This window comes from Plasmodium fragile (assembly GCF_000956335.1).
Source record: "Plasmodium fragile strain nilgiri unplaced genomic scaffold supercont1.2, whole genome shotgun sequence".
In the NCBI taxonomy this organism is placed as follows: Eukaryota; Apicomplexa; class Aconoidasida; order Haemosporida; family Plasmodiidae; genus Plasmodium; species Plasmodium fragile.
The window spans coordinates 210,786-230,563 of record NW_012192582.1 but is presented as its reverse complement, the minus strand read 5'-3'; the positions used below and the strand labels follow the sequence as shown (position 1 = coordinate 230,563).

Sequence of the window (19,778 nt, the reverse complement as noted above, 5' to 3'; positions counted from 1 at the left end):
TTTTTTTAATCTCTTATGGTTGTTCTTTTTCTCAGCAGCGCATTCATTAAAGGCTAAATAAAAAAAAATATGCACTTTGGGAAAAAGGCAAAATGAGCACTCAAATTGGGGACACAAAAATGGAGTAATAATCACAAATGATCAAACAGGTACAACACGGAAACATCGTTGCGCTGAAGACTAAAAAAGGAAAAATGGACGTAAAGTTACGAAAAGTCAGACAACTCGGATATTAAACAAAAACTCATGAAAGGGTTTATCAACATTGCGCGAATTGACGGGCCGCGGAGGGAAAATATATATCAAAGTTGGCCGCTGCAAATTCGCAAAAGGGATCGCACCAATAGCAATCAAAGAGAGATGCTAATACAACAAACAAAAATAACTGAAAAAAACAGTGCGAAAGGGGGGTTAATGAAGGGGAGTAGTACGGGCCGAAGGATCTTCGGCAAATTCAAACAGTTGCCCGACGAGCGCAGCCGTAATCAGGCTCCGAAGGTACAGACGCGACGGGAGAGCATTTCTCTTATGATACAGCCCCATAACACAATAGGAATACCCCAGCATGTAAGTCATATGTACGTTCCAAGGATACATTCCAAAAGCTGCCGTGGACAGGAACACTACTTCTTTTTATAGAGCAACTCCTTGGTTTTGTTCATCACATCCACAGCGCTGGGAATTATTTTATTCCTAATAATTTTCAAGTACAGTATTAAATTTTTGCCCATTTTGTTGAGAATAAGCGTATTGTCCGCGGCAAAATTATTTTTCTTTTTCATGTCATCGAGGAAATTCACATCGCGCTGAATAACACCCATTAGCTGCTTAATTTCAGTTTTAAAATTATCTAAATATTCTGTATTATTTTCACAAAGCATAATTAACCCATTCAGCTGCGACACGTTGCTACACATGGTGGTGTACCGACTTGAAATTTCGTTAAAGGCATTCACCAAATCAATGGCTTTTTTATCTATGGACAAATTTGGCTGTATAATATATTTTAATTCATTTATATATATGAAGCAGTTCTTACATAGTCTCACTCTTATATATTTTAGCTGACTGTCCTTCATCACGTCTATGCTTTTTACACAGTAGTTACAGAATATCTCTTCGCACACTTCACAGAAAACTTTGCTGGTGTTTATGTAATAAATTTGTTTCACGCTAGTTTTACAACTGTTACAATAATCCCCATCCTTTGTTTTTAATTCCGCTGCTTTTAAAAACATTTTCAAATCGTAGGAATTGTTATTCATTATAATTCTCTTTAGCCAATTTTTCCGGGGATCTACTTCGTCCTTTGCCATCGCCCTCTTCTCAAGAAAGCTCTTCGTCAGATCTCTGCTTATGCGGTCGTTCATTATATTTTAAGAAAAAAAAAAAAAAAAAGTTACCTGTCCAGTTGCCCCCTAAAAAAAAAACGCACACACTTGTGCTACTATATCTTCCTCAATATTTTCTCAAACCAGTGGAGTATAAAACTCTATACTACTATGCAGCAACCAGATTGTGTTCATTAAAAGAACTTATGGGATAGGGGAAAGGCATACAACATAAAATGGCTTAACGGACGAGGAAGAGCACAAGTAGGGACGCAACCATCAATGTATATATCTCCTCCCTCAATGTGTGTAATTATATATTAGAGAAACCGTTGTGCCGAGTTCTTTACTGAAGTCCGTTTTTGTCCCCAACTACTCGCCTGTGCAGATAGGGACATGTACTGGCGTCGGACTTTACAAACGTGTATGCAACCCCGTTTGCTTTATTCTTATCTTCCTCTACTAACATGCGTGCGGCTACCCTGAACTTCTAAGGGACACCGCGCAGAGGGACATTCAAGCAGAACGGGCACATACTGCCAGGTTTATAAAAACTAACAAACAGATGCAACATAATGTAGCCACTACGTAGTGCCACCTGTTTACAGGTAGCAATTGTACCAACTGTTAAGCTGAAAAATGGAAGCCGCAGCAAGGTACGCGAAAAGAAAACAAAAAAAAAAAAAAAGGAAGCAAAAATAGGTACATGTAAAAATGCGAAAGCGTACAAATCAAAAGGTAAAAAAAAAAAGAAAAAAAAGAAAAAAAACAAAAAAAGTACAAGGTAAAAAAGCGTAAAAATGAAAAGAAAAAAAAAAAAAAAAACAAGAAAAAAATTATGATACTTGATATATATTACGAAAACTTTTTACTTCACTCTTTTTTGTTCTTGCATATATAACTGTTATATTTTATATTTGGTCCTGTACGCATATTTTAGTTTTATTGTATTTTTTTTGTTTCTAGTGCTGCCACACGTTGGTTGTGGCTACCTCCTGCGAGATGAACTTTGCGTACGCATTTTATTTTCTTTATCAGCGGGCACATTTTTTGCATATAAACCTGTACCCCAATACTTATATATTAAGATTTTTTTTTCTATAAAAAAAGTACGTTTTTTTTGTAGGAAGAAAGAAGAAGAAAAATGGATGGAATAGAGTCTGTGCATATTCTTTCTCGTTATTGCTCTGATGTTGTATTCATTTTAATGGCCCTTCTATGCCTCATGGTAGCTATTTTCACGGGTCCAATTATGAGGTAAAATTCCTACAAAAAAATACGCATTATTATATTATTTTTTTTTTTTGAACTCTGTACACATTTTTCCATTTTTCCTCGAAGCAGATATTTTTTTTCCCTCTTAACACATAACAAGGCGGAACAAATTTTATGAAGTGTTAATCTTTTCAAAAAAAAAAAAAAAGGTTATGAGTTTTTTTCTCCTTATTTTTAAAAGTAGAATCTTATGCATGTAACATATTTTCTTGTGACAATTTTATCGATATATATGCTAATATTTCAACATTTCATTTTTGCATACAGATGTATTTCTCTCTTTTTTTTTTTTTTTTTTTTTTTTTTCACGAATAAATCCCCCGCAAGGGTTATCACTACACATGTGAGTTGATATTGTGGTCATAATTGTCCAGGCACATCTACCATGCGTGTTAAACAAAAGTTCAGATATGCATAATAGGAAGAGGAGTACACAGGCAAATCTGTATATATAAATATATATGTATATGTATATATCCATCTGTGTGTATGCACGTACATATGTGCAGTTATGCAAACCTATGTACACTTTAACTAATTGTTTTCCTGCATTATGTGCAACCGGCTTTGTAACCATGCACACAGAGTATTCTGTGCGTGTGTTGTTCTGCCACCCACACTCTCTTTTAAATTATCTTTGATTACCAAATATGTGCAGTTATAACTACGAAGTCGTAACACAAATGTGCGTTTAGTTTTTCTTTCGCTTCTACATTAGTGAACAATATTCACGAACATACACACTTGCATATAAGCTGTTACCGTTTGGACGGAGTGACACGCAGGACACTTCAGCAAGAGAAGCAACGTGTAGTTTATTCCTATTGATACATATTTTTCCCGAAGGTGCTTTTTGTAATGTGGAGCAGTTGATCACAATAGCAGTACAATAAAAACCCAGGCCTTTAACGGACACCCAAATTGGGAAAACTCACTGGTACTGACAAGTACTATCCCGTTGGGACCCTTTGGCGATCTACCAAGTAGAGTGTGAAAGGGAAAAGAAGGACCTTTTTTTTTCTTTTCTTTTTTTTTGACGACGAAATTGAAGTATCTCTTTCTATTTAAGTACACACTGAAGTCACCCGTCACAGTAGCCTTTAAACATATAAACATTTACAAAAAAAAAAAAAAAAAAAATCACCGAAGCAACATGAAGGGAAAAAAGCAGAAGAAAGATTCAAGTGAAAATAAAGAAAGCCAAAAAAAGGATCCAACTAGTTTAAAAAGAAAAAAATGTTCCAGCAGTGAACATGATTATGATTCGAAGATCAAGCATGAACAGCATGATAAGACTTATAAAATTAGCTCCCCAGAAGTGAATACCATGAAGAAGGGAAAAAGAAAGAAATTAAATGCACAGTCAGAAAAGAAAGAAGCTGAAAATGTATTGTTTCCATTAGACAATAGGGATGGCGAATACCCATCTAATGGTGAAGGCCCCTCAATGCGTAAAAGAGAAAACGGCAAGGTTAACCAGGGACAGAAGGCCAATAGGGAGAAGCAGTCCGTTAGTAAAGGTGAACGAGAGAAAGGTAATCCCAAGGAGGATGCGAAGATGAAGAGTGAAAGCAGAAGGAAGAAGAAAGATCGTATCATTGATTCAGATTCGTCTTTAAGATTTTTATTCAATGAAAAAGACATGGCCATAGATGAAGAGAAAGCAAAAGGGACGGACAAAAAGATGGTAGGAAGACCGGGCAACCGCGTTACTAAGGAGGAGGGAAAAGCAGAAAAGCACAAGGAAGTGCAACAGGCACCAGCGCAACAGAAGGAAAAGCTATTGATGAAAGAAATTACAAAGTGCTACGGAACAGTGAAAGTAAAGAATGCAAACAACCAAAAGGGGCAGGGAGATCTAGTAACCCTCACGAACAAACTAAACACAAATGTAAGGGTTTCGGATTCTCTCGCTATGGTGCAGTTGTCGTCCCCGGAGGATGCAGACAACAATTTGTTGTCTCCATGTATTTCCCAAGCCGGAATGAGTATGAAAGAGGAGTGCGTAAAGGGAGGCCGAAAGGAGATGATACCCCAAGTAGATGAACACTGTAAGCAAGGCCGCTGGAAATTTCCCCTAGAAGTAATCGATAATTTAATTTTTAAAAATAAAACCCATGACTACGACAAGTGGGTACCAGGCTGCTGCATATTACTAGTGATCGGATTACCATTAGAGCAAAAGGAAGAACACCTCCTTCATAGCCTAATTGACATATACTACCGGAACAGAAATAGCGATCCTATAGTGGATGTAATGGATCTTATGGAGTCTGATTATATTCATCAAGCTCTGTATATATATTCAGCTGTGGAGGACCATCCGAACAAGTACGAATTATTTGCATACCGTTTGGGTATTATCAAATTTGCTTTACTTTTTGGAGCAAAACATAATGCAAGTATAAACCTGATCGATCACACCCATTTGCAATGTAACCTCAGTGAACTATGCAGAACTAATCCTTGTACTGTGGGTTCTATTGCATCACTTTATTTTAGAAATGAACACTTTGCCAAAAAATTTTGGCTAGCTTTCAAATCGTCTGCTAATTATATGTATGAAAAATATGTTAGAATAATCCCAGACAAGAATGAATTGAAGGTTTATATTGAGGCATCTATATATTTTGTCATGCCTGGTGCCCTCTTCGTCAACATAAATTATGCGCAACTGAATGTGGTACTTAACAGTTTGCAGCAAAAAGCACCAACTGTCTTCGAAAATATTAATAATCTTAAATGCAAATTTCCGAACAAAACCATCTGGGATTTGATCGATGCGGACGTGTCTTTTGATGATGAGCCTGATGAGTCTGATGAGTTGGATGAGGTTGATGAGGTGGATGCGGAGGCCCCTGCGCAGCCTGCCCTCGGGGAAACAAGCCTAGAGGGAAACGATAATGTAAGACGTACTTTTATCGCCCATAGTAGTGACGGAATGGTGAGTGCCGCTAAGGGGGAAAGCAGTCAAGACGCTCCAAGTGGGATGGGTGAACAGAAGGATGAAAATGTGGTGAATGATGTACTCGAAGATAAGCATGTAGATGAGCGTGAAGATGAGCGTGAAGATGAGCATGCAGATGAGCGTGAAGATGAGCATGCAGATGCGCGTGAAGATGAGAGTGAAGATGACGGGGATGACGATGATAGCCCATCATTGCGATGGGCAAAAGCCCACAGGTTTAACGCATTTCATTACGACATCCCTTTTGATGGAAATTACCTGCTGGAGAGAGAAGACCTGGAGAGCCCACGCCAAAACAGATTCCATTGTACCCCAAATTTCCTCATACTCGTTTACAATACACACATCAACAAATATCTGCTGGAAAACGGGCTCTGCCTTCTAGCCTGTCCATACTTAGACAGAGAAGCGGGACAAAAGGTGGCAAATTTCTTAACAAAATTCTACCTACTGGATTGGACATTTAGCGAAGCAGATGATGCATGCTACTTTTACCTTTTCAAATCCGTAGTAAATGTTTTTGCAGTATCAAAAAAGGCTTTTAGAGGAGTCTTTGATTATGTAGTTTGTACGCTCTTTTTGAAATTGCCCTTTGGATTAGTTCCGGCAGTTTATATCCGCTTGAACAGCACAACATTAGACAACATGGGGGACGGCCTCAGCATGACGCTGGCCACAATGTTAGACGAAGGACCGGAGGTCAAACAAAAGAAAGATCCTAGAGAGCTGATAGCAGCAGTGCAAACGGGGAAGAATGAAGATCACGCGCACACAGACAATTCCATCCTAACACCCGCCTAAACCCTAACGGGAAAAAAATGCATCCAAAAAAATGTAGAATAAAACCAGGTAGACAATTTGCTAGGCAAGCAAACTGTGCAGTCGAAGTCCCGTATAATGGATTTAATCCCCGCAAAGGGAGCTAGTAGGTGGGGGGGGTTGACATCCGCGGTGAGGGAGGTTCACACCCCTTACAATCATCCTCTTAAGTATAGCAACCTGAGCAGAAACCTTGGTGACAGAAAAAAACAGCAGTAAATTTTTCTGCCGCATTAGGTAGAAAAAACCGTCACAGAAGTGGTGATCTCACAAAATTGATCAAGTCCAGGGACACATTTAAAGAAGGACACAAACAAATCAACCACACGTCACGCAGATCAACATAAATGGTCGAAGTAAACAAGGCGGCTCCAAAAATCTGGAGCGGCAACATAAATCAATCACACACATGTTGCATTCCTTTTTTTTTTGTGTGTGCTTCACTTTTTGCGCCTCACTTTGCGTTTTTTTTCCGTAAAAGGATGAACTGTGGGAGCGTGAGGGGCTCCGTACAAATCGTGCGCATTCGCCGTGGTACTTGATGAAGTCACCGTATGATATGCGTGATGCAGTGATCAGATAGGCGACGCCCATTGTGCCCCACCACCCATAACTGCATTACCCACATTTTGTGTATTTTTCTGAAAATTTTATCACACGTGGGTTTTTTTTTTTTTTTTTTTTTTTGAAGTCCATTTTTTTTCCCATTTCATTTATTACTCTTTTTTTAACAATCAAATTTATTTTTCCCAGGGGGACAAAAATATATTTGTTTATCGAATTAGGGTTGTTCCACCATTCCATGTGGTCATATACATATACAAGTGTTCTGTATATGTACGGACATGAGGAGAAAAAGGAATTTGCCACGTAGGAAAGTCCTTCCAGCGGGTGTTGGTACCCAAATTTGCACCTCAAATTGCCAAATTGAAAAGTGGAACAAGTGGGATGAAGCGAACGGGTCAACCAGTTTTTCGCTTTTTTCAAAAAAAATACAAATTAGTTATAACAGATGTCCACCGCTATACGCTACTTAGAGCCCTTTTTTTTTTTTTTTTTTTTGATGCACTGCAAATACGGTTAAGTGGACTGTTGAAAATGCTTTGTCTTGCCTCTCACTTTTGTGCTTCTTCGAGTAGAATGAAACGCAAACGGTTAAACGATATCTTGTCAGCAGTTTTAGTAAGTTCCAGATGTAGGGATAAATGTATAACGTTAGTTTTTTTTTCTACCACCAAATTAAGCACAAAAAAAAAAAATATATAAATAAATAAATGAAAACAAAATGAACGCGGAATAGAAGCAGGAGCGAGAGCAACGCGCGGGATGAAAGGCAACCAAGCGACAAATGTAACATGCTCGGTACACACTGCAGAAGGGGGCGGTCTCACTTGAGGGCCTCGACAAAGGTCGACTTATATATAGCCGGGCCGATGGACTCCTCACTGGCAGACTCGGACATTTTCTGCATTTGTGGCAGCACACTCATCAAAATTAAGAAAAAGAGAAAAATTAAAAAAATAGGACTCTTAAACATATTAAATAAATAAAAATTCTTTTTGGGCATCAAAAAGTCATACACATTCTTGCTCTCAAAAACGATATTCGTAACCATCAGGTTGCTTTTTTCAAAAGGAGATATCTGCTCATATGCTTGCACAACGTATACCTTGTCATTGTTTTGCGTGACGCTTCTTTTTACATTTACTTGGTACCTGTTAAATTCAAGGTATGGATGATTCACAAACATGTTGTAGGTTCCTTCCTTTACGTTTGTAAAAATAAATTTCCCATTTCTGTTTGGCTTCTTATATATATCTGAATCAAGGTACACAGTACAATCTGCCAAAACATTCGGAGTCGCATGAATGGAGCCTTCTACGTAATTGTTCTTCAATTCAATGGCAGATACTTTGCTTTCACTTATCCCCATTAACAGGAGGCAGCTGCTTATAAACGTCACAATGTCGCGCACTATGTTCATCTTGCGCTAGGGAATGTTACTACTGAAGAAGGCGGAGGGTGTTGCAACGGGATTTAAGGAGGTAGCCCTAGCGATAGATACTTCACATTAACAACTGCTTATTCACCACGCGTACAAATATAAATGCCCCTTTTATTTGGTATGCTCGTTGGTAATTTTTTCTCCTTTCCTGTGCATCTGTAATGTGCGCACTTTTTCTTTCTTGTTTTCCTCAAATCAGCTAACATTCAACCTTTCGCCCTTGCTCCTATTTTAACCGTTCGCTGATGATAAAAAAAAAAAAAAAAAAATTGTACACGGCGAGGAACAAAATAGGGTGCAATGTTCACCCTTCCTGTTTGCGTTGCATAAGTGGTAAAGAAGAAAAAGGTAACAATCTGAAGCGACAGTTTGGGATATATATTGGTGCACGCTGCGTTGTATTAAATTTTTTTTTTTTTTTTACATGGGAACGTTTGCCACATACATAATGTATATCATAATATGCACCTCTCATCCACGCACAAGGCTGCCCTAAAATGGTAAGCAGCTGGTTTTTATTTTTTTTTCTTTCCACCGTATAGGCTTACATCAAGGGGAGTATTATATACTATTTTAATTATGCTGTTGATGCGTCCCCCTTCAGTGGTGTGGATATCTCCCCATGGGCTTAGCGAGGAGGTAAATTCCTCACGCATAACTTAGTGGCGCGCTTGCGCTGTTGGGTACACGTGGAAAAGGTACAATCTCCCGTGCACTATACCCAAATTGCACCTCCTCTATCACCACGCTGGACTACGCATGGGGGACATATATTAGACGTACATTCCTTAAAACAAGCGCCTAATCGTTACACTCACCCAACTACCATCTCTCGCCGTCCCCCTGCTCAATGTTCGTATGTATGCTGCACAGAGTTGAGAGTGTGTTACCCAATTTTTTCTAGCCTATGCGCGCCCCTCCCTTTTTTTTTGTTCTCCTCAATTTGGCGCACAATGAGGTGGTGCAACAATAACGGAACATAATTTCCTACACTTTTTTTTTTTTTTTTTTTAACATTTAATAAAGACGGGGAATAATTTCTATAGTTTTTTAAAAAGAATAAAAACATATGCACGAATACATATTGCACATGTATAAAAATATATCATATCAATCGAATCCTCATTTTTTTATTGACATCAAAAAAAAAAAAAAAAAAAAGGCAAAAAGGGAATTACACAAAATGTTGACATTTTAAACAATTTACAGAGGGTGAACGAATCAATGGGCAGGACAAAACATTGGTGGCAAAAAAAAAAAAAAAAAAACAAAAAAGAAAAGCGTATAATTTGTCTGGTCTGGCCTGGCCTTCTTGTTTCATACCTGTTTGTGGGTGTGGGGCTTACATTATGGGCCATCGTAATATAACACTTCTTTGAATCTCAAATAAATGCGGCTTGCTGCGTATATAAAAGGGGCGACAGCAACATGGGTTACGACATTGAATAGATGAGAGGCACAATGGAAGACAAGCACGAAATAACAATCACAAACGAATGCTACAGTGAGCACTTTATTTCGAAAAAGTGAAATGACGTGTTTACCTATTTTTTCAAAAAGGGTGTTAATATTCTCACCGGTCTGCAAAACAAAAAAAAAAAAAAAAAAAAAAAAAAAAAAAAAAAAAAAAAAAGGCAAAAAGGGAATTACACAAAATGTTGACATTTTAAACAATTTACAGAGGGTGAACGAATCAATGGGCAGGACAAAACATTGGTGGCAAAAAAAAAAAAAAAAAAACAAAAAAGAAAAGCGTATAATTTGTCTGGTCTGGCCTGGCCTTCTTGTTTCATACCTGTTTGTGGGTGTGGGGCTTACATTATGGGCCATCGTAATATAACACTTCTTTGAATCTCAAATAAATGCGGCTTGCTGCGTATATAAAAGGGGCGACAGCAACATGGGTTACGACATTGAATAGATGAGAGGCACAATGGAAGACAAGCACGAAATAACAATCACAAACGAATGCTACAGTGAGCACTTTATTTCGAAAAAGTGAAATGACGTGTTTACCTATTTTTTCAAAAAGGGTGTTAATATTCTCACCGGTCTGCAAAACAAAAAAAAAAAAAAAAAAAAAAAAAAAAAATGTAAACAGGGATGAAAATAAGTATATTCCCCCCTCTTTATGAGAACATAGTTGGTTTTCATTCTTCGGTTAACTGTAATTCCTCTACTATAGGACCATCTGTCCATTTGCGTACGGCACGTTTTTCCGCACATTATTGCATTCTCCCAAACCCGGCTACATTTTAATATATTTTTCAATTTTTACCTTGGCGGAACATTCGATAAAGGACACATTTTCTTGTTCGCAGAACCTCATCACCATCTGCAACGTAAAAGAGAAAAGACGACGTCGTTGTACGTAGTAAAAAAAAAAAAAAAGAATGTCATCTCACAACGGAAAACAACCAACACATAGGATGAGCATTCACATGAACTGTGCATAACATATGATCCATTTCGACATTTATTTTTTTTTATTTTTTTTTATTTTTCTCACCTCCGAATTCAGCTTTTGTGGAAGGTCCTTTTTATTTGCGACCACCATGATGCAACAGTTTCGCGATCCATTCGACTTTATTTCATTAATCCAGTACTTGAGTGAGTTGAAGGATTCCACGTTGCTGCGTATATTATTGAGGGTTGGGGTGGGGGAGTGAAACGCATGGTGTATAAATGTGCACACAAATATCCCTCAACGTATACATCTGCATGTGTGCAACCCATGTGGGGAGGCAATGCGCAAGAAACTTACTTCGAGTCATATACGACTACAGCCCCATAAGCATCGCGATAGTACAGCGGCGCCATGGACCTAAATCGCTCCTGTCCTCCGGTATCCCATATGTGCAGTTTCATAGTAACACCTAAAGAGGGGGAAGAAACACACATGTTCCATATATCCTACGCCATGCACATCTGTCCATGCGCATTTTTCTATCCATGAGGGAAGACACAGGCACACTACAACGCAATGCGAAAAAACAGCTTCTTACACATGAATGTATACATATAAAGATATATATGTGTGATCTCCCCCATCTGTAAGGTTTTACTTACCATTTTTAAGCTCAATGCTGTGATGCAGAAAGGCAGCTCCTATTGTCACCTGGTGCTTTTCGGTAAATCGACCGTGGCACAAGTACAGGGCTATACTCGACTTCCCAACTCCACTGTCCCCTAATAAAACAATCTTCACTTTTGTATCATTTTTTTTTTGCTGCTCCGACGCAGATGTCACAATGTTGATGTTTCTGGTCGATGCTAATCTTGGTGAACTTGATCCGCATCCCATGCTTGAGCATACAAAACAAGTATAGGTACAATTGGGAGAGGGGTAGTTATATGGAAGGAAGCCAGAGGGGGTAAGTGCTTATGTATGCATATACTTCTTCCTCTTCGAGCTAAGGTCTACTCAATTTTAACTTAAATGTGCTTCTTTTTTTTTTTTTTCTTTACTTTCTTATGCATATCCTATTTATTTTTGTATCATTAAGACGGTGCGAACTCACGACAAAATGGAGCATCCCTTAATGACATACATAGCTACCTTTATGTTCTGGAAGAACGAATTCGTTGTTTTTTTATTCTATTCATAATTTAGTTATACGCCCATGCGCACAAAAACGGGTTTGCTATGGGGTTAACAGATCGACCAAGTAATAGCGTGTACCAGCATATACAAAAAAAAAAAAAAAATGCGCGCATGCGACTTATAATCTGTGGGCATTCCACAAATTGATAATATGAGACTTTTCATGAAGAACACTTATATAAGTGCATCCTTTACCTTCCTCATTTTTCCCCTCATGCGTTGCAATAACAACCTTTCGTGCTGTTCTTATATATACGGTTTTATTTGTTCTCCTAGTCAACTTGGGCAAAAAAAAAAAAAAAAAAAAAAATGCATGCCGCTTCGCACGTTCTGGAGAAATATATTTAAAAAAAAAAAATAGGAAACGCGCGACTCCGATGATGTGAAGTCCAAAAAAAGTATGCAGTGACACCCGCCTACTGAATAAGCAACCTTTCTTTAATAAAAATCATTCTAAAGCATTTAATCAAATTCATTCTTGTTCCACATTGCGCACGTCACTGAAACAGGACTCATCGCCAACATATTGCAATGAGACGCACCACTCGCATGGGTGGCTAATGTACGCCACCCAGATCATACACATACAACACGCGAAGATAAATGTATAAAGAAACCCTACTGGCAGAGATCTTCCGCTACTTCCTCATCACAAAAGGGGTGTTAAAGGGGGGAAACCCCTCCCCAAAAAATTCAACAACGAACCTACTCTCCCATTGTGAGTAGTCCAAAAGTTTATACCTTTTGTTCATGTGAAAAATTTCTCAAAAGAGGATAAAATAAGAAACCTTATCAACTCTTTCGAATTAACCCTCACGTGGTTACACATATATCTGCGACCCCTTTGAAACCCCTTCACATGAAATCTATGCACGCATTGAAGGAACGGGAAGAGCGCGGGAAAAGACAGCAGATCCCCTTAAAAGGGATGATGTTCTGTACGCCCGACACTGCACATAAAAAATAATGTCATAAAGACGAGTGAACTTCGCTCAAAGTGCATCATGTCGCATATCGCCAACATTACGCACATGTAAAGGAATATACACACAATTTATCTCTTGCTAAAAGAAGTAGCAAAACATATATATTTGTCATCATTTGTGTAAAAATGTGGACAGTTTTTTTCTTTCCTTTTTTGCACAGAGAACTTTTTTTTAAAACGAAAAGGTTTAGGTCTTTTTGTAAATTCACAAGGATAGTAAAAATGCCAAGTAGATCAACAGATGAATTAAAAAAAAAAAAAAAAAAAAGGAAAAGTAGGAGCATAAGCAAAATCTGCCTTTATTTCGTTCGTACAAGCAACATTTCCATTTATAGTGGACAAAAAAAAAAAAAAAAATTTTTTTTTTTTACACATATGACCATATTTTCTTCTGCTTCACAAAACTACGATTTGTTGAAGATTGCGCAGCAGCGGGTGGTGTGGGAGGATAGGAAGCCTGATAAAGAACGAGCTACACTTCCTTTTAGCAATTTGGGTTAAACAAAATTAATAGTCGTCGCTGTCTTCATCTTCCTCCTCTTCCTGTTGGTTTTCATCCTCATTTTCAGCGTAAAAGCTGTTTGAATCTCCACGTTCATTTTCTTCATCCTTTGGGTTATTTTCGTCATTCTCGCCGTTTTCGCCATTGTTGCCATTCTCGCTATTTTGATTATTTGCCTCTTCCAGCTCTCTTGCCTTTTCGCATTCTTCGACAATTCTTTGGGCAGCTTCCTTACTTTCAAATCCAACCCAAGCCCAGCCGTCATCATTATCTCCTGGTTCGTAAAAGTAAACTTGCATGGCTCCGTATTGTTGAAGGGAATTTTTGAACTGATCTATGGTCACACCTGTTTTTATGTTCTTTATAAAAATCCTCGTGTCAGCTGCAGTCAAGGTGATGTCATGTTGAGCCTTGGTCAGGAAGGTGTTGATGGTGGCGGGACTTTGGGTTGCCTGGACCCCGCAGAGGTGTGTAAAGGCCATTTTGTATCCACGAAAAGGGGGGAAAAAAAAAGGAAAAACGCGAAGGGCAAATGCAAATCCAGGAAAACAACGCAACTGAGATGTGCGCGCACTGCGTTATGGGGTTAAATGAAGTAAGGTCAAATAAAAAAGCTAGGAGTTCACTTGGAGCAATTCACTTGGGTGAAACAGTTAACTTGCAATCACGTAAAGTAGCGTTCAAACGTTGTCAAATATGGTTCCAAATTAAAAGACAATTTAATATTGCCAATTATGTGTGAGTACTAAGGCGGCAATTTTTTTATGAAGGAAATCAAATTACGTCAAAAGGTAACAACTGAGTAGAGAAAAAATAAATAACAAAATGAAACAAAAAAAAAAAAAAAGAAAACATAACAGAACAGAACAGAAAAAAGTGGTGAAACGAAAAAATAGCAAATTTATAAACACACACGCATTTACACTTGTGTACAATCGCGAATAGTTTTTCGTACAGTTTTGTAAAATTAAAAATTAACAAATTTGCAGAATGGATTTAATTAATTTGTTGACTTTTCCTCATAACAACAATTGACCGACCATGGCTATTTTGCTGGCCGCAATTGTGATGTTGTTGTTTTTTTTTTTTTTGTGTGTTCCATCCGTTTTGGCTGTTTTGACCGCGTCGGTTGCTTCGGCTGCATGGCTGTTTGTTTTTTTTTTTTTACCTTTACCCTTTTTTTTTTTTTTGGTTTGTGCATGTAAAAAAAAATCTTTTCATTAATACAGCCAATTTTTTAATCTGTTAATGCGCCCTTTTTTTTACTATATATCTGTGTACACACGGAAAAGGAAAAATTGAATGTTACTTGTTTATGGTGCCTCCTTTTCCAATACGCCTTTTTTGCGTGTTATATGTGTATATAACTGTCAAGGGTGGCAACTCCCCGTTCAAGCTCAAAAGATAATTGGAAAAGAAAGAAACGTTCTGTGCACACTTAGTTGCATCCCGTAATGTGTGCACTATTTGTAAAGCTACGCCGTGTGAAATTACCTACAAATTATACCTTGGAACACACAGCTAGCCAAATGTTCCGGAAAAAAAAAAAAAAAAAAGCTATTTATCCACCACGACACTTTAAATTTCCCGTTATGCAGCACTTTTTTTTTTTCTACACAGTTTAAAACTGTTACATGTTCCTTCTTAAGGTAAAACAAGTTCATTTCCTTTGCCATTAATTTGGGAAAGCTTTCACATGGCAAAACACGAAAAAAAAAAAATTAGAAGGCAGTAAAAATGGCCTAACGAGGGCTATAACGAGTTGTTAAAAAGGCTTGAAAAAAAAAAAAACAAAATAGTAAAGAAACATCAGCGATTATGTAAACTTCTTAATAAGCGCAATATTTTACACAAAGGGACCTATGTCCTCAACAAAAAATTGCATAAAATGGACAGACTAATCAATCATATAACCAGTCTCAAAATCATTTCTCATAATACTATACAAGTACGTAATTTTGGGGTGGTACTCTAAAAACAGGTACACTCCTGTTGCACATATGCACGTTCATGTATTGGTACGATTAATGGATGGAAAAATAGAGGGGCCCATTCTTTTTCAATTCGCAAAATTGATAACAACCGTAAGCTAATTTAAAAGGTGCGGGATGGCGCACGTCTTGGCGGTTTAGCTACACAATTCACTCCTAGGCACATTTTATAATGCTAACATGGACGTGCGACATTTTCACGCATACTACTCTTCGGTTAACTATACGTTGTCAAAATGGTTACTCCTTAAAAATTCTTCATTTTATAATCTGCATAATTTGCGACAATTCAGTTACCTCCTGCTGACTCATGTCCTTGTACTGCCTCAAAATGGACTCGATAATGTTCCTTAACTGGTATTCAAAGGTTCTATAAAAAAAACAAAAAAAATGAAAACAAAATAAAGAAATATATTTTTACAACATTGTTCGCCATTGTGCATTTTCAAATTTTCCAAACGGGAAAGAAGCACGCGTTTTACCCTTTCTGCTCCTCGACGTAATGCGTCTTGATAATATGATACAGGAATTTGACAGCGGCTACTTGTTTGGAAACCAGCCTGTCAACTACATTTTTGGTGGTGCACTTTTGTGCTACACTCTGTACAGGGGTGGGCGGGGAAAAAGAACAAAAAAAAAAAAAAAAAAAGTGATGTTGAAGGAATTGTTTAGGGAGAAAAAAGAAGGAGGATATACATATACACACGTATTGTACACAGGTGTGTACGCTCACACCCATTTGCGGAGGCGCTGCGCCACCCATGCATACCTCTAAGGATCGTATCTCCTTAACTTTTGCCTCGTACGCGTCAACGAATCTGCCCTTTATAAAGAGAAAAAAGGAATAGGCGTTCCAGTAGCGGTCACATTCAGCAATGTACGTCGATATGGTGCCCATGGTTGTAATAACTTTGTCCAGATAACTCAATCCATTTTTATCCGGAATTAGGGTCGGCTTGTCATTTACAATAAGATCAGAGATGTATTCATAAATCCAAGGCTGTATCTCTTTGACTTTATTCTGTTGACATAAAGTGATCAATGCCAAGCAGAAACAATCCACGTCATTTTGCATAATGGACAATTTAAGATAAGTATCCCAATATTTCCACTCATTATTGTCAACTTTGACAGCTTGGTTTATACAAATTCTTGCTGCTTTATACATTTCTTTTTTCATATACAGGTAGGCCAAATTTCCATAAGCCTTTGCAGAATCCTCATTCGTCATGCTAACCATACGTGTGAATGCTTTTACAGACTCATCGATTTTTTCGATTTTCATGTAGGAGCAACCTAGAATAAACCAAATGTCTGGAAAAAGGGGAGATATTTCTAAAGCCTTTTCTAAATATTCACAACACGGACTGTACATTTCCTTACGGTAGTAATAATTCCCAATAAATCTGGCCGCTTTCGCATATTTATAATTTGACAGCTTCCACGCATCTATGTAATAGTTCAAGGCATTATGCGCATCGACCAATCCGTATAAACATAACAAAGCGGGAGTTTTCTTCTTTTCTAGTAGATCATCTAGCAACTCTTTTGCTTCTTCTTTTCTATCTGCTTGAATCAAACAAGTGATCGCTTCTTCCCATAATTTCAAATCTTTAAAAAGGTTGAAAGCGGACACTACGGATCCCGTTTTCACCATAACATTTCCTATTTCTTTTTTCAATTCCCAAGTGGTTGGATAGTACACATCAAAAAGGAATTTTACCCTTTCTCCCCCATGAGGTTTCATATCGTATGTCTCTTTCAGTAATTCATTTAGCTGTGCGGCAGCTCTATCTACAGTCTTCAATCGAAACGTTTCACATTTGCACTTATACCATAGAATACATGAGTGCAGTAACCAATTCTGATATTTTTTCTGTAACAAATTGTTGTCTCTATTTTTTATCCTATCTTGGTCCTTCTTCCTCGATTCCACATTTACAACATCATAGCATTTGAGGCACCTAGATATAACAGCATTTATCTTTTCAAATTTTATTTCGTCGTAGTGTGGATTGAATCGAATCATGGAGTAGCAAAAGTTTATCAAAGTGATCTGTTCATCAAATGTTAATATTTTAAAATAATTATTTTGTGAGTCCATAAAATATGGCTCTTCTAATATGTCTGTATCTGGGTCGAGGTCTTTTAATTTCCACATTACTTTTCCCGTTGCATCTTTTTTACCCTCTTGGTCCCTATTTGGTATACATTCATCTGTGCCATTGTTGGTGGGGATTTGTCCTCCAGAGCAGGTGCACTTGTCGTGGGATTTCTCCTTCCCAATGTGATTCATATTATGAGGTATGCACTTCTGGCAATTTTGTGCTTCCCTTTTTGTGCAGGTCATTTTATCTATATGTTCTTCCACGCACTTTTCTACCTTTGGGCTCATTTTATCCACTTTCTCTTCACCAACGTGGCAGCTTCCCTCCTTTATAGTCACCTTTTGGGAAGCGACCAAACTGGAGCAAGCTTCCTCACCTGCGCCGTGTTCCCTCTTTTTATTTTCCTCTTTTTTGTCATCGCCCCCATTCTCCTCACCAATAATTCGGTAATCACTCCTCAATATGTCGTACTCACTGAGAGGCTCTATTTCTTTCAAAACTACAGACGTGTTGTCCTCCTCCTGTCCCTTTTTCGCCTTCAACACTAAAATGGTGGCAGGTATCTTTTGATACTTTCTCTTTATGCCCATTCTTCCAGTAAAGGAGTAGCTAAATTGACTCATCTCCGCAAGAACGTCCAGTACCCTCTGGTACCCATATACATAATTGTAGAAGGCCAAGTATATGGAAAAGTTAGATAAGGCACAAATCTGGAAATTTTGCGACATGTAATTTTCAAAAAAAATGTCGCAATTTTGCAAATCCTTTTCATTTTGTTTCAAATGGGCAAAAATGTCTGGTACCTCTTCAATGACATTTAATTCTTGATCAATGAGTTCAAAATCGCTGGTCAGCAATTTTACATTTTTAAATATCCTACGTGGAATGTCCACTACGTGGATTTTCAAGGAATAAAACCAGTCGTTGCTAGATGAAGTAAACAGTCTCTGCCATATGAAGTAGATTCTGGCTTTCCACAAATATTTGCTTGTAACAAAGTGTAAAAGCTTCTTCTCATTATATATTTTTTTTTTGTTCTTCACGATGACATTTTCCTTACCAGGCACACATGTCATGTGTTGCGTTGAAGAATTATCATCTTCAGAGTTTTCTGCCACCCTGTTTGGTGTCCCCTCCTCGAAGTAGCTATACTCATTTGAACACATAATCGGCTGATCGTTTTCATTAAAATTGTTCACTAGGTCTAGCAAAATTACGGATAAACAGAAGGCATTCATCAACTCACAGTGGGCATATATGACCTCCCCTTCAAGCGATAAAAATTCCAAACATGAATTTAAAAACTCTTCATTTTTTATTTTCATCGTTTGAATGAATTGGCAAAAATGATTGTCTTCATCGCATACATCTGATGTTTGCACTTTCTCCTTTTCGCTCTTCCCCGTGGGGGGTGGAGGCCCTGTCCAATTGTACTGTACGAACATATTCAAAAATGCGCAACAGCAGAGGAGAATCTTTATTTCGTAAAAGAACGTAAAGCACACTTGAAACAACAAAACTTTATTGCCATTCAGGCCTTCACTTTTTTCCTCCTCCTTGGGACACCATCTCTTCCCTATATCTACCTTAGCGCGATAAACATAATAGAACAATTCCTTCTTCACCAGACTAATACTATTGATGCAGTCATTTTTAAGAGTATCATTAATGAACTGAAATATGTCTCGTACCCATGGGTCAACGATGCACTCTTTATGGTTCCCCGCTTTAATCAACTTTAAAAAGTGGAAGAAGTTTCTAACTTCAGATCTTAACTCTTCTGCTTGGCAGTCTACTTCACTCTCTTTTGTCGGCGCCTCTGGCGCCTCTTCTCCTGCATGGCTCCTACACAAATCGGTCAGTTTTGCCGTTATTTCTGTCTCTTCTTTTTCGTAAAATGCATCATTTTCTGGACTGAGGTAAATCAGCTCTTCCACAGACCACAGGATTGATTTCAAGTCTTCCATTGGTGGAAAAAAGTCTATGCATTTTTTTTTTTTTTTCTAAATTGGCAGAAAAGAATAAAATAACCTATTCAGAAGGCTACTTTCGAAAATGCAACAATGTCCTCCACAAAGGGAACAATCATTCTAAAGTAAATTCAATTTTAAGTGGGGCCTGGCCTACAAGAGAATGCCCCTTTTTATGCTAAACCTTTGCAGAACTCGTGGAAAAGAGCAGCGAGCTTTT

General features: G+C 37.9%; 6 protein-coding genes across 6 annotated transcripts; 1 reads left to right on the top strand and 5 right to left on the bottom strand.

Moving 5' to 3' along the window:
• Positions 1–623: 623 nt before the first annotated feature.
• AK88_00216 (uncharacterized protein) lies at positions 624–1,370 on the bottom strand (the record flags this gene model as incomplete). The annotated part of the gene is made up of 1 exon (XM_012477867.1): positions 624–1,370. One exon carries the CDS (start codon positions 1,368–1,370, stop codon positions 624–626), a length of 747 nt encoding a protein of 248 aa, XP_012333290.1.
• Positions 1,371–3,759: 2,389 nt separating this feature from the next.
• AK88_00215 (uncharacterized protein) lies at positions 3,760–6,375 on the top strand (the record flags this gene model as incomplete). The annotated part of the gene is made up of 1 exon (XM_012477866.1): positions 3,760–6,375. The coding sequence occupies one exon, from the start codon at positions 3,760–3,762 to the stop codon at positions 6,373–6,375; it is 2,616 nt and encodes an 871-aa protein (XP_012333289.1).
• A 1,405-nt stretch (positions 6,376–7,780) lies between these two features.
• AK88_00214 (uncharacterized protein) lies at positions 7,781–8,377 on the bottom strand (the record flags this gene model as incomplete). Its single annotated transcript, XM_012477865.1, has 1 exon — positions 7,781–8,377. One exon carries the CDS (start codon positions 8,375–8,377, stop codon positions 7,781–7,783), a length of 597 nt encoding a protein of 198 aa, XP_012333288.1.
• Positions 8,378–10,217: 1,840 nt separating this feature from the next.
• AK88_00213 (uncharacterized protein) lies at positions 10,218–11,702 on the bottom strand (the record flags this gene model as incomplete). The annotated part of the gene is made up of 6 exons (XM_012477864.1): positions 10,218–10,270; positions 10,415–10,451; positions 10,677–10,733; positions 10,908–11,031; positions 11,163–11,274; positions 11,468–11,702. 6 exons carry the CDS (start codon positions 11,700–11,702, stop codon positions 10,218–10,220), a joined length of 618 nt encoding a protein of 205 aa, XP_012333287.1.
• A 1,792-nt stretch (positions 11,703–13,494) lies between these two features.
• Positions 13,495–13,971, bottom strand: AK88_00212 (uncharacterized protein; the record flags this gene model as incomplete). The annotated part of the gene is made up of 1 exon (XM_012477863.1): positions 13,495–13,971. One exon carries the CDS (start codon positions 13,969–13,971, stop codon positions 13,495–13,497), a length of 477 nt encoding a protein of 158 aa, XP_012333286.1.
• A 1,767-nt stretch (positions 13,972–15,738) lies between these two features.
• On the bottom strand, positions 15,739–19,555 carry AK88_00211 (uncharacterized protein; the record flags this gene model as incomplete). Its single annotated transcript, XM_012477862.1, has 3 exons — positions 15,739–15,850; positions 15,963–16,081; positions 16,250–19,555. The coding sequence occupies 3 exons, from the start codon at positions 19,553–19,555 to the stop codon at positions 15,739–15,741; spliced, it is 3,537 nt and encodes a 1,178-aa protein (XP_012333285.1).
• Between the last annotated feature and the right edge of the window lie 223 nt (positions 19,556–19,778).